This window comes from Podarcis gaigeae, assembly GCF_964106915.1.
Source record: "Podarcis gaigeae genome assembly, chromosome: 11".
Lineage (NCBI taxonomy): Eukaryota > Metazoa > Chordata > Lepidosauria > Squamata > Lacertidae > Podarcis > Podarcis gaigeae.
Window position 1 is genome coordinate 21,109,114 of NC_139687.1, and position 14,564 is coordinate 21,123,677.

General features: G+C 43.4%; 1 protein-coding gene across 2 annotated transcripts in view; it reads right to left on the minus strand.

Moving 5' to 3' along the window:
- Window positions 1-1,275: 1,275 nt before the first annotated feature.
- The window catches only part of LVRN (laeverin), a 37,957-nt gene continuing 24,668 nt past the window's right edge, over window positions 1,276-14,564 (minus strand). For both annotated transcript variants that reach the window (XM_083702263.1, XM_083702264.1), the window contains 8 exons: window positions 13,886-13,941; window positions 10,125-10,278; window positions 9,043-9,137; window positions 7,737-7,841; window positions 6,510-6,674; window positions 3,989-4,129; window positions 2,903-2,966; window positions 1,276-2,484 (listed from right to left, as the gene is read on the minus strand). In XM_083702263.1, the coding sequence (XP_083558389.1) occupies window positions 2,338-2,484; window positions 2,903-2,966; window positions 3,989-4,129; window positions 6,510-6,674; window positions 7,737-7,841; window positions 9,043-9,137; window positions 10,125-10,278; window positions 13,886-13,941 (927 nt within the window). In that variant the 3' untranslated portion in view covers window positions 1,276-2,337. The remainder of the gene's footprint in view (window positions 2,485-2,902; window positions 2,967-3,988; window positions 4,130-6,509; window positions 6,675-7,736; window positions 7,842-9,042; window positions 9,138-10,124; window positions 10,279-13,885; window positions 13,942-14,564) is intronic.

Consider the following 14,564-nt stretch of genomic DNA (forward strand, 5'->3'; position numbering starts at 1 on the left):
ATCTTGAACTGCCATGTCAATAGCGTAAGCTTTGCCAGCTCAGAATTTAGGAGAGAAAACCACAAGTTCCCACCTGTTCTTTTCTGCAGAATATGAAGAATCATCCCACCCCACAAGCTGGAACTGAAATTTGAATGTTATGCAAACAGATACATATGTAGATTATTATTTTCTACCGTTAGCATTTTTATGTGCATATATATATATGTATATCTTACCTAATCTGATAATTAAACTGCAAAAAGCAACCTATCGCTGCATTCCATTTGGAGTTGCACAGAGCAGAAATTCAAATGATGGTAGAATTACACAATGGTCCACAGATAGTCTCTTGGTAGCGATGCTGCTTGTTTGCTATACACAAATGTAATTGGACACAATGGGCCGCCGATTCTGCCAATTAAAATTGTTAGTGCACCTGAGACATGACTTAATCAGCGATTCTGTAGACTGCATGAGAAAAATACTGTATGGCAAAAAGAAAGTGCACATTTTAAAAGTGTGGATGGCAGTTTTCAAATGTTTGATTTGTTAAAAGAGTTAAATCAGCTAGGAACTGTTCAAAATTTAAGAGCTCTCGTAAACACAAAACAGACCATTCTCTTCATGTGACTTCTCCATTCCATTAGGACTCAAACCTACAACACACACTATCAGAAGTCATATCAGTTGTGCATTCAGTGTGTGCAACATCACACAGCTCTGGCCAAAGCAGGGATCTTCAAAGACTGGAAGATCAGCCAAGCCCAACAAAGAACAACAGGCCACAGTCAGTAAGCTGGTGACACTGGCTTTAGGTCAGGTTCCCCTACAAGTCTTTAATTTGAATATGTTGCTGGTGGTTATAGGCTTTCAGGGTTGGGCTCTAGAGCACTGTGTTAGGAGCCAGAGAATGAGATCTATGGGACCAAGGAGAAATTGTCACAGAGGTGTAGGCCAGAGTTTGGGAGTAAGTAGGAAATGGAACCAAGGAATAAGTCAGAGATGAAAATCTGTGCCAGTAAACAAGTCAGAATGAGTACCAAATAAACAAGCAAGCACCAAAAAATGAGCACCGAACAAACCAATTACTTGTGACTGGACTAAAGCCAGGAAGACTTTGCTTTTCAGGCAAGGCTGAATTCACAACGGAAACCACTTCCTGCCCAGGGAAAGTCAATGGCCATCTTTTCTCATGCAGAGCCCTCAGCTATTCCACAGTCCCATCACACAATCATGTATTTCATTTCTGGCACCGTGCGTTGTCTTTGACATGAACTTCCAGATTCCGTGTAGTAATTTAGAAGATATATTTTATTAACAAGCAAACATCCAAGTTGTACAACATCCATCAACTGAAAAGCTGAAAGGCTTAGCGGAACAGTAACAAATACCAGTATGGGGAGTGTGCATAAAAGAGGGATGCAGAATAGGAGGAGAAAGGACATGGCATGGAAATGGGGTGGTAGTCTGAGTGCAATGAAAAGTTGAAGGAAAGAGTTGATAGGAAGCAGGGAGTGAAGGGGTTAATGGTGTGTGCGCACAGAATGGGAGTGGCAATAGGAGAGGAAAAGGCCTAGAAATGGTGATCTGTGTGCAATGGAGAGTTGAGGAAAGTAGGGGCTGTAGGAAATAAAGAAGTGAACATGAAAATGGGGGTGCAAGGTAGAAGGAGGTATGGAAATGGGGTTGAAGATGAAAGCTTCTGAAGAACAAGGGGGGGTGGCTTCATAACTGGACAGAACGTGGAAAGGGTGTTTAGCAGTGTCAACGTGTGTGGGGAGAGATAGTGGGGCTGCAGAATAGAAGAAGTGGCTTCAGAAACTGGGCAGGGAAAGTGAAAAGGGAGTTTAGTAGTTTATTGGGGTAGGAAGGCAAAGCTCTAGGGGGTTGATGTGGAAGGAGTATTTTGGGGGTTGGGAAGTTGAGGTGCCCCCCCTTAGTGCGTTTTAAAAAGCAAGAAAGCTGAAATTTTACAGATGTGTAGCCCGAAGAGTCCCACGTCACATAACAAACTGACAACAATGGCTTCTTCTAGTTGCTAGTTCTTCATTTCAACTGGTAAGGCTTGCTACATTCCATCCATTTGACATAAGCGTCAAGATATTCCTTGAGTTTCCTTCTACCTTTGTTTAGGCACGGGGTTATTTTTTTAGTTCATTCTGTCTTGTATGGCAATGTTCTGAGTAGAAATTTGACTCCACAGTAGCCTGATTTGGACAGACACCATCGCAAGACTACCACCATTTAAAACATGAAGTGGGAGCTCTATGCACAAAATATGTGCTCCTTTAAAAAAAAAAAAACTACTAAAGCAGTTACCAAAAAACACAGATATTTGGAAGAATTTATCAAATGTCAGATGTCCATATTTCTTTGTAGCCACTTGACCATTTTAGTAACCGATTCTTTTCTTTCTTCATTTCTAGATTTTGCTTTCTGCAGCATCTCTGTAGGGGTTGTTCTTTGTTCTGGTTCAAGGGTATTGTTAAGAAAAACCTGGACCTAAAATAATTAATGTTTATGGTAAATTGGCAGATGTTATTCAAAGTATTGTGTTTTCACTTCCACTCTCTCTTTAATTATTATTTTTAAAAAATCCTACATACATTTCTGCCACCTCCAACCCTCATTTCCACCACCCTCCTCTGCACAGAAGGACAACATTGGGGGGGGGCGGGACACAGAAGAACAGAGAACAGGAATTCACAGGACTCTTGTCCATTCTGGCTTTGGGCAATTGAAGAGAAGATTCCAGTCCCTGCTGATATGGATCAGAGATGGGCAAAGGCTTCTAAGCAGCGGAACTACCTAAGAAACTCAGCTGCATTATTCTTTCTATTCCACATGGTTTATATATATTTAAGGGCTTAAATCCTTCATTTTCAGAGCGACTGCTCTATGTTGTGTCCGTTCTACTTACCACTTGAACCTCGAAGTCTGTACTGATAGAATTCATGAAAGCATATAATGGTTCAAAAGAGCACCTATAAAAGAAAGCATGTTTATAAAGAGAAAACATTTTGATAAAAATGTTGTGCGTGCGCCACTCGTCTGTTTTCACTCAAGCATATTTTGCAAAAGTTTGACAGAACATTCATATGTATTACCAGAGTAAACAATTCACCTTGTTAAGGGAATGAATGTTCTGATTTAACACCACAGATGTAGCCAAGGGGGGCGGGAGGCAGATGGCCCCCTAAATCAAGTAAATAAAAATATTTAACTAACTGAGGTTCTGCCCATGTTTAACACCCTTATTATGTTTTCCGTATACTATTTTCTGTATGATTTTTGAGTATTTCATCTCTGGATTATATTGGTAGCAGGGATGCATGTATCCTGCCCACTTCCCCCCAAAGAGAATGCAGGCCTCAGTGGGGAAAATGGTTTGTCATCCCCTGCTCTAGGTAATGGATTGGATCCAGAGATTGCCATGAGCTGAATTTCATTCATGAAATGCCTCTGTGAGCAGAAAGGAGGCAGATAAATACCCCCCCCCCAACCTTCCATGCATCCCCAGGTGCCCCACAAAAACCTAATCTGCAGAGTTAGAAAACTCTGAAGCAGTATGGGAAATACTTTGGAATATCCCATGGCAAAGTGGAATGGGGGGGGGTGGCTTCCCGCCCTGTTTTCCATGATTAGGAACTTCCACTCCTTCCACAAATGGATTTGAGATAATATGTTGGTTCCAAGCCAATGAGTTTTGGATACTTTTCATTTATATATTCAAGTATATAATATTAAATATCTGTTCATTTTTTAATGCTGTGGTGTTTATTCTCTTTTCCAGTAAATTAATGTGCTTAATAGATTCTCAAGAACACCACCATTGTCTGGGGGGAGGGGTTTGGGGGGGGGAGGAATTTTATCCCTTATTCTGTTGATAGCCAAGTAAAACAAAACATTTGCAAAGTAATTAACACTTCAACCCTACCGGACCCAGCAGATTAACATTAGAAAATCAAGTTAAAGGGAAAATACGTAAAGCAGTCGCTTGCCATACCTATTATATAAACGCGACCAATTTTCTGTTATGAATTTCCATGCTATCCAGTGGCCAGCCTCACTTTCTGCCACGTGTCTAATTACTTCTGATACAAGATCTGGTGAAATTACGGAATCGTTCAGGATATACTGCAAGTATCTAAAGAGAAGTTTATTCAAAATAAATATAAAAATTATAATAAAGAAAACTCTTTCCAAAACACTTCTAAGATGAGCACCAGACTTCCATCTTCATATATTTTACATTGTGGAGGGGAGACAAATAGGGCTGCATGAACCTGCATGTGAATGCAAAATCTGACCAACCTGGTAGCTTTCTGTAAGCCTGTGATGGCCTGGGAATCAGACTCGGATGTTGAACCTGAGGGATCCCAGCCTGCACAGGATTCCCCGCCTCCAGAACCAGCTGAGCCGGGGCTGGGGCATGAGCCTGAAGGGTCCTCACCTGTGCTGGATCCTCAGGTGCAGGCATCAGCTGAGTCTGCTCTGGCTCCTGAGGTGATGGAGGACCCATTGCCTGCAGGTGCTCTACTCTCAGCCCTGTCAGAGGAAGCTGAGGTTGCCTCTGGGTCCGGTCACCCTCCAGCCTCTCCTGAGCTGCAGAGGCTCAGGGCAGAGGGGTAGAGGGAACAAAGTTCCCGCAGGAGGAGTGCTCGCCTCCAAGCCAGGAGAGGCGAGTCACCAGAGGATCGGGGCCGCCCTATGCCTTGGGGCAGATAAAAGCCAGCCAGCCCCAGTCCCAAGTTGCGGGAGCAACATTGTTGGTTGCCAGTTCCTGCCTGAACCCTGTCCTGCTTTCCTGCCTGAGCTCCTGACCCGCCTCGGCTCCCTGCTTGCAAGCCTGTTCCTGACTTCACCCGGCTCCCTGCCCTGCACAATTCAAAGTGCTGGTGCTGACCTTTAAAGCCCTAAACAGCCTCGGTCCTGTATACCTGAAGGAGCGTCTCCACCTCCCATCATTCAGCCCAGACCCTGAGATCCAGCGCCGAGGGCCTTCTGGCAGTTTCCTCATTGTGAGAAGTGAGGTTACAGGGAACGGAGGGCCTTCTCCCTAGTGGCGCCCACCTTGTGGAACACCCTCCCTTCAGATGTGAAGGAAATAAGCAGCTATCCTATCTTTAAAAGACATCTGAAGGCAGCCCTGTTCAGGGAAGTTTTTAATATTTAATGCTGTACTGTTTTTAACATTTGATTGGGAGTCGCCCAGATGGGCGGGGTATAAATAATAAATTTATTATTATTATTATTATTATTATTATTATTATTATTATTATTATTTATTATTATTATTATTCAGCAACTACGTTGCATCTTTGACCACAGACCGGACTTGGACCTCGCCTCTCGAGTAACCCACGGGACCAGCACAAAGCCACTGGAATGCATATTATTTGTCTTAGAGGAAGCCCCTGCTGAAGCTGACCTATCCAGAGAATCCTAAAAATGTCTTTTTTTAAGCAAGATGGAAACTTGCTCTAAATTTTTGTCTTATGACCGCAGAGGTGCATCTGTGGACAATTTCTCCTAAAGTCGCAGGCACCAGAGACCACTATGTTAATTAAAGATGGACTTTCTTAACTACACCACTCAGGCCCCTAGTTAACAGACAAACCACCAGTTCTGTTCTCTTCTCCCCCCCCCCCAAGTGCTGAGAGTAATTCAACTTCCATCCAAAAATGTCCTGTTCAAGAAAAAAATCCTTTGTGTGCATGTGTGATATCCCGCCAACCTGATAATCATGGAGCAAGTTCTGAAGTGTTGTGGAGGAAGGGAAGATTTATGAGTGCACATTAGCTAACTTTATCCTGAAGAAGAAGACTGCCTTCCTAACAAACTCTGCAAGTTTGTGTGCTAGACTTGGACAGCAAGGGTTTGTGTTGGTTTTGTTGCTAGGCGTTTCACCCACATCAAGAGAGGGGAGCAACAGCTGTGAAGAGGTCATGGAATGGATTGTGTAAAACAAAACAAAAAAGAGTAATGCTTTTCACACCATTTGTTGTTTGTCCTCAGTGCACCATTCAGTTACTAAGCATAAATTCATGATAACTGAACAGATAACCCAGCAAAAAACATAGTAGCAGTAGTAGTATTCTAAGGGATCACAAAATTCAATAGTGAATTTTCCCTGTCCAGAGAAAAACTTGAATGAATAAGATGTATAATGTTACTAATTTTCAAACAAATCTGGAGCGGAGTCCCTAAGACATTTGAACAGCACCTTGTATACCTCCTTCCAGCAACTCCTGGAGCCAAGTTGGTGCCAAATGTATTGCTCTGTTTTCCTTTGGACCACATCAGTGAGGCTGAGAATGGGGTCTTGTCACCTGGGCAGACCAGGACCTCCATATGGGCTTAAGCCCTGGAGAGGTCACTTCAGTGCTCTTAAAACAGCGGTTTGGCTTCACCGCCCCCCCACACACCCAGGCATACTCCATTGTCTTTTGAGACAGATGGATGCCAACAACAAATTTGGCAAACATTTTTTAAAGGGACTGAAACAGTAAGTTAATTACGGTCACCTTTGAAGTAACCATGGCTCACGGGTACAGCTCATGGCGAAGAGTAGGTGATAATTTCCTTGACTATCATTCCGCTTGTACATTTGCCATTCAAAGTCCCATTCTTTGTCACTACCCAGCTGAATACCAAAGCAATGAATGGCACTGATAATAGAAACGGGAACCCTGCAAGAGAGAATATCACTTAGAACGGGCACCATGCAGTCCTCTGTTTCACAATTTAAAATAACCTATTGACATAATGAAATCTGTCACAATGGCTGATGGAATTTCACATCATACACTGTGGTTGAGACAAAAGGAATTTAGAGTTCTCTGTTTCAAAAAATGAGAATTTGCTAATTGGAAGATTCACATTTGGGAATGCTATACTCTTTTCTGATAAAATGGAGTATTCCTATAAAAATATGACCTACGTACAAAGAGGACAACATCATGAGAATAATTAAACCAAGTTTGAAATTTTGTGTTTTCAAATATTTAACTTGAGAATTCTGAAAATCTTTCAAATCTTCAACTAAGAAACTTCTGTGAATATTTCAGAAATATGTTTACGATCTCTCCTTTTTATTGAAAAGCTTTTGTTTTTATTCAAAAGCCTTTAGTATTTGTACTGTTTGTTAATTATGATAGAAAGCAGTCAATGGAGAAAATGATGAACATTACTTGGACTATTACAATTTCACTTATTTGTGCAGCAATATGCTGTTCAAAGAACAACTGAACTTCTTTAACTATAACTATTACTTTGCTAATAGGATGTGTTACTGATGTGTTACTGTATTGCCATGTGTGAAGCTAACTTCCACTCCTTTTCACACTCTAATTGTGGCCCCTTCCAAATGAATCAACACCTAACGCAAAGAAAAACCTACTCAGCCATTCTGTGTACTGAATAACCGTGTTTTTTTTTATGAAGGGTTTTGTGAAAATTTCACTTGCTCCAATACACGACAGCCTGGATAGATTAGTTGGTTAGAGCATGGTGCTGATGATAATGCCAAGGTTGCAGGTTCAATCCCCGTATGGGACAGCTGCATATTCCTGCACTGCAGGGGTGTTAGGGGTCCCTTCCAATACTATGATTCTTTATAACCAAATGTGTATCTGACCTGTCAGAAGGGGAAGAAAATCCTTTTTACTGAATTCCAGCAGGAATCATCCGTAACCAGCTAGTATTTTCTCAGTCATAAATTTGCAGACAGATATTATATGCACCATACTCACTCAAAATCGGGGTTGTTCATCCACTTGGTGAAGATTTCGGAAGCTAGGTCTAAACAGTCACGGACTCCCAACCAACATGCAGTTTTTATAATGGTTCCTATGCCCCTTTTTGGAAGAAAGAACAAAATGTAAATGAATAAATAAAAGGAGACAGACAGAAAAACATATTACCGTATTTTTCGCTCTATAGGATGCACTTTTCCCCCTCCAAAAAAATAAGGGGAAATGTGTGTGCATCCTATGGAGTGAATGCAGGCTCCTTGGCTTCAGCGATAGCAACGCGAAGCCTCCAGAACGCAGCGGGAACTTGCGCTGCGCTCCGGAGGCTTCAGGTTCCTTTTGCTGAAGCCTGAGGGCAAGACTCTCCTGGCTTCAGCAGAGAGGGAGAGCTGCGAAGCGCCCCTTCAGCGAAGCGGGAGGAGAAATGGAAGGGGCTCCGTTTCTCCTGCCCCTTCACTGAAGGGGCGCTGAGCAGAGAGGGGGAGAATATTTTTTTCTTGTTCTCCCCCTCTAAAAAAAGGTGCGTCCTATGGTCAGGTGTGTCCTACAGAGTGAAAAATACAGTAAATGTGTTGCATCCCCCCCCCAAAAAAAGGGGGGAGTTGATGTGAACTAATGCACCATCACTGGAGTCACCTGGAACTGCTTCCTCTGCAGGTACCTTTGGGCACCTGAGTTTTTATGTGAGTTTATTTATAGGGAATGGCCATGGCCCATTGGTAGAGCATCTGCTTTGAATTCAAGTACCAGTTTGCCAGCATCTCCAGGTAAGGCTAGGAAAGGTTACCTGTCTGAAACCCTGGAGAGTTGCTGCCAGTTACGTGTATACAGTACATAGAGCTAGATAAACCAATAAGGCAGCTTTCTATTGTCCAGTTTGTCTCCTATTGTCCAGTTTATCTGCTCTCATCGGGACTGCACAATCTGATTTCAGAAGTAGGGTGGGATTGATGAGTGAATAGTTCTGTTTCTGTGCATGGGGTTCGGCCAGGTGGCTTTTTAATTTCTTCCAAATTTGCAATTCTATCCCGTGGTTGAATAGATTCCCAGTCTATGTTCATATGCTTGGATGACAGGGCAACTCGAACAACTAGCACAAAATTTACAAGACCGGGGACAGGATAGGGTGGAGGTGGGAAATCACAGAAGGATTTGTGGCTGTAACTTGCAGGAATTTTTTTAAGGAAAGGTCAGTAATGAAGAAGCCCTAGCACGGTACGGCTGATAAACATAAACTGATGGCTTACCTTTATGTTGCACATTCCATGATAAGGATGCTGGCTTATTAAAAAAATTAAGGACTTACACAGTATAAAATTCATCTCCCAGTACTTCAAAGCTCTGACGAAGGAGATTTGTATAATGATGACATATTGGTGAAATCCTTGTTAAGAAATATTTCTTTGGAGAAAAGAGAAAGATGTAACATATAGATGAACTCTACTTTTATTACGTTTCTTCTAATACAAACAGCACAATCTTTTCATATCTACTCAGAAGTCCCACTGAAATAAATTTTCTTTTTGTCCCAGGTAAGCATGTATAGGGTCTGCACACAGCCTTAAGTAGATAACCTAGGTTAAGATACTGTGGTTTTCATTTTAGCATTCTCCTTTTCCTCCTCCAATATTTATTTTATTATTATTTCCTTTGTCTACATTTGATAGAAAGCCTGTTTGGACAAGGATATTTCCCCCATGTGTTCTGTACAATATTTAGTGTTTTAGACACTGAATGGCAATAACAACGATTATAGCAGAGATTATTATATCTAATTTATATTAAAATATGACCCTGCAATGTCAAAAAATTATTTCACTGACGAAATAACAGAACATATTGCTGCTGCTCGTGTGAATGGTTTTTTTCTACTTAGAATGAGGATGGAAATAACACATAATTCCTAAGTGGACAGCAAGACATATACAGTGGTGCCCCGCAAGACGAATGCCTCGCAAGACGAAAAACCCGCTAGACAAAAGGGTTTTCCGTTTTGGAGGTGCTTCGCAAAACGAATTTCCTATGGGCTTGCTTCGCAAGACGAAAATGTCTTGCGAGTTTTCCCGACTTTTGTTTCCTTCCCTCCCCTTTTTCTAAGCCGCTAAGCCGCTCATCTGCTTATCCGCTAAGCCGCTAAAAGCCGCTAAGCCACTAATAGCGCTAATCCGCTAAGCCATCAATGGGCTTGCTTCGCAAGACAAAAAAACCGCTAGACGAAGAGAATCGCGGAACGGATTCTTTTCGTCTTGCGAGGCACCACTGTAGCTAACTCTTTGGATGTTACATTAATGGCCACTTTTCTGCATGCATTCAAATGGGGAAATGTCATACCAGCAAGTATCTGTACTCATTGCAAAATAAGCACCCTAAATTTCAGAATTTAGATACCTTTAAAACTGGGTATAATTCATAATCCCTCTGAATGAGCCCCCAACTCTCAACTTCTAGATGATGCAGTACCGATTCCCACACTAAGGTATCATCTTCCTTTTCAAGGTACTTAGTTAAATATAGTGGAGTATCATACTCAGTATAACCAGACCTATATTAAAAGAAATCATATTTAAGCAATGCATACAAGCAGCTATGTACATATGTGTATGGGTGTTTTCATTATTAGACAATGATTACAAGCAAATAAATGGTCTGCTCTTGAAATACTTTAAAGAGAGCTCACAAAAGAATATTCTGCTAGGGCAGGGGTCAGTAACCTTTTTCAGCCGTGGGCTGGTCCAACGTCCCTCAGACCATGTGCTGGGCCGGACTATATGGGGGGGGGGGGAATGAACGAATTCCTATGCCCCACAAATAACCCAGAGATGCATTTTAAATAAAAGCACACATTCTACTCATGTAAAAACAAGCTGATTCCTGGACCGTCTGTGGGCCGGATTGAGAAGGCAATTGGGCCACATCCAGCAGCCCGCGGGCCTTAGGTTGCCTACCCCTGTGCTAGGGGAATGCTGGGTTGTTTACAAACTGAAGTGTCTCCATTTAGAAATGATATGCAAAGAGTCCTTTATATGAAAGCAGATTCTACTGAAATCCACAGAACTTGCTTCCATGCAAAGTTCATGATCCGGCGAATGTGAAGCCGTGATTCAAAGTGGGGCCATTTGCACATGTGTAGCTTCACAGTTGTCAGTTATAGGAAGTGAAAGTTTAAAAAGCTTTGATGGGCATCCAGAGCTGAGAAAATCCCCAGGCACTGAGGTCTATGAGTGGTTTCCAGGGAATGAGTGCTCACACCTCCCTTTGTGGGCGCCCTTTGCGGGACCGCACACAGCACACACACACACCCCGGGCCAGCTGGTTGGGCTGGCCCACCTCCCTGTGCTAGTCACTGAGGGTTCCCGCCAAACCCCACTTAACCTATCAGCATCGTGTGGAGGCGGGGCCAGTTGCATAAATAGGAGGCGGAGCCAGCAGCAACCATGCCGTTGGCTCTGGAGCTTCACTCACCCACCCTTCCCTTTGCTTAATGCTTGTTTGCTGGTTAACCATTTCCCTTCCTGTTCAGTGGGCGCTGCTACGGTCTTTTGATGGTTGCTGTTGAAGAGCCGGGAAGGAATTCTCCTGCATTGGCAGGTTTTGCCTTCCCCGTAGCAACTGTCACAACTTTGGCGGTTTGAGGCCTTGAGCGGAATCCTTTGGTCTATCGGTCTATCTTCTCTAAATGGGGGGGAGTGGTGACTCACACACTCCCGCGACCAAGATTCCAGGGTCCCCTCTTAAAGGGGTTTATGAAAAGAGTCACTGGCCACACATTGAAAGGTTATCAGTGAACTCCCCTGCGTTGAGCGGATATGGGGTGGGCTGCCTGCGTACACAAGCATCTTGCAGTGTACCCTTCCATATCCCATTCACCCTGAGGAGTCCCAGTTTCCCCGGCTGGGGGGCTGGGAGGGATACATGCCCAATGCCTAAGCTGAGGTCTTCCTGCATCTGAAAGGTTTAATAAAGTTGTGGCCAATTTTTAATTCCCTAACACCTTGTCACAAGCCGTTATTCCTTCTGGTGGTCTCTCGTAGTCAGGGGGTCGCTGCCTGGGCACGCAATGTTATTTAAGCTTGAATCCAAGTGAAATCAATCAGATTCAAGCACAATCTTAAATTTCTAAGGAACTTTAGTGACAGCAATGCAATGGGAGAAACTTCGTGTGGAAGCAGCTTCCCACATGAAGGGTCTACACTGACATACCTGAAATCACACAACAGCAAGGGAAGCTTCATAACCCAAATCACTTCCTACACGGTGCTGCACCCCACACAGTGTAACTAATGTGGCAATCTGGCATTATGACCCCAACTTTAATGGTTTACGTGTCAGGACACAAATGGAGGAAAGTCCCAGCAGAATTAGGTGCAGCAGACAGCAGTGTATTATATACTCACAGTTCAAATATTATTGAATGGTGATATTCCAGGCAGGCAATTTATAGGAGGAGGAAGCGGAGCTGGAAGCAGAGTCAGGAAGCAGGTTGAGGCTGGAGAAGGGAGGCCAGGTGGGCTGGACTCAGAACTGGAGCAAAGAGAGGGCAGGAGCAAGACACAGGCTAGAGGCAGACCAGGAAGCACATGTTTGGAGTGCAGGATCAAAGTTGTCTATGAGAACTCGCTATGTGATCGGCTGCTGGCTGCACAGGCAAAAGCCTCTATGAGTAAGGTTCTAATTCTAAGCACACCAAGGAGTCTACTGTGTCGAACTTGCTTCTGAGTAAGCAGCTTAAAAATGTGCTGCAAATTATACATTTGGGGGACAAATAGAGCAGGCCTTCATTATGGTCAGTGTACACCTTAGCTGATTAAACAGAACAGTGAAGGTTCTCACAGACCAAAACCCTGCAGAAAGCAGGACAGACACCCACCGGCTGCCATCAGCGAATGCACAGGGAACTCTATCCTGTTTTGTCACTATCTCCCCCTAGCCCTATAGGCCAACTTTGAGAGAGAGGTGGGACCACTGCTTGTCAATCACCAGGCATCATTATGACCTCAGATGATTGACAGCTGGGTGAGCCCACTCACCTGTCAGAATTGGCCCACAGGATGGTAGTGATGCAAGAGAAATATCTGGCCCACCAGGTCAAAATGTGTCATGTCTCACACCCAATACATGCAGACAACAGTTGCTGCATAGAGGTAAAGAAAGAAATCTTTATTCCAGCACATAATGGTACAGGCTTGGCAGTGGACACAAGATGTTCAGGACTGCACAGAAGCAACCAAGATGTACCAACAGTCTCCATGCACTGCCTGTCAAGATTTTAAAGACAAGGTATGGCATGCTCAGTTGCAAAATTTGGCTTTGTGACTGATGGGATTGCAAACAAGCACTCCTCTGGAAACTGGCCTGCCTAGTTTCAGGCTATAATACTGCACTGGTCCACCCCAGGTGCCGGAGGGGGTTGCTACACTGCTGTTCCCCCTTGGCAATCCATGGCCCTCCCCAGTCTCCTCTGAAACTCTCTGTTCTACTGGGAGGTTGGGGTGGGGAGAAGCCAGCATTCCTGCTCCACTTTCCCAAGTGGCTGAAGTCAAGGCACACCAGAAAGAGACCCTGCTCCTGTATCAGGGCCTGTCGACCGAATCCCAACGGAGCTGCAGGGCTCATGGAACCCAAAGGTTTCCCACCACTTTTCCAGCAGCTAATCTGCTTGTGCATTTACACTGGTTGAGGAAGTAAGCCAGTGATGGCCAAACTTGGCCCTCCAGCTTTTTTGGGACTACAACTCCCATCATCCCCAGCAAACAGGACCAGTGGTCAGGGATGATGGGAATTGTAGTCCCAAAACAGCTGGAGGGCCAGGTTTGGCCATCACTGGAGTAAGCCAAGGGGAAAGGAAGGTGGGGGAGCTCTTTCACTGAATTTGCAGCTGTGATCATCATAGCTGGTGAAGCTATTCTAAGGAACTGGGGAGACTGCAGCCTAACATAGGACAACATTATCCATGTCCACTTTCCCCTTAACTCTTTTGTGCTAAGCACCCTGCACTCTCAAAGGAAAAGGTGGTGCAGAAGAAGGGGTGTGTGTGTGTGTGTGTGTGTGTGTGTGTGTGTGTGTGTGTGTAAAGAAGCAGACAGAAGTGGGAAAAGTATGGAGCTCATTTACAAATATAGCAAAAAACTGTCTTTGGGAGGTATGCTTACCATCGCAGCTCAAAGGCATCTCCGAACAGTTGGAATCTGCTTACAGAAGGAATGGCCTGCAAAAGAGCATCCATTAAATCTACGTGTTCAAAAGGTCCAAACAGTTCATTAAATACGTCTACTGCATTTCCAGATATTCACAAGAATCTGCAGCACCTGAAGTCAAGCTCATTCATACTTTTAATTGAAATGGTTCTCAATTATTCCAAGATGAATGTAATGTGAGATGTTGCACATTTGGAACTGGGACATTGATTTCATTTACTTAACAAAGTTTACATAGCACTCAAGCAACGGAATTACATTTAAAAAATGTAAACTTTTCATAACAAAATACGGTTAAAATAAAATCTTAAAGTAGGCATAGAATATATCAAATAATTTTTAAAAATCTGAAGTTTTATAACAGATATACTAAATAAAATTAAGAGTTTGGGTTGACTTGCCTAAACAACAGGAAAAAGCAAGGGGTGAGAAGGTGAAAAATGGCTTTGTCATGTATAATGAGATAAGAATCCAATGTCTTTGTTCAGACCCTTGCTTTTTCCTGTAAGACCTATTGCAGTCGTTAAGAGTCGTCAACAGGCTCATCACAGCTATCTGCCAATCACCCATTCCCACCACCCTTCTGAGTAATAACCCTCCCCACCTTCTCACTATATAGAAGGGTCTGGTGACT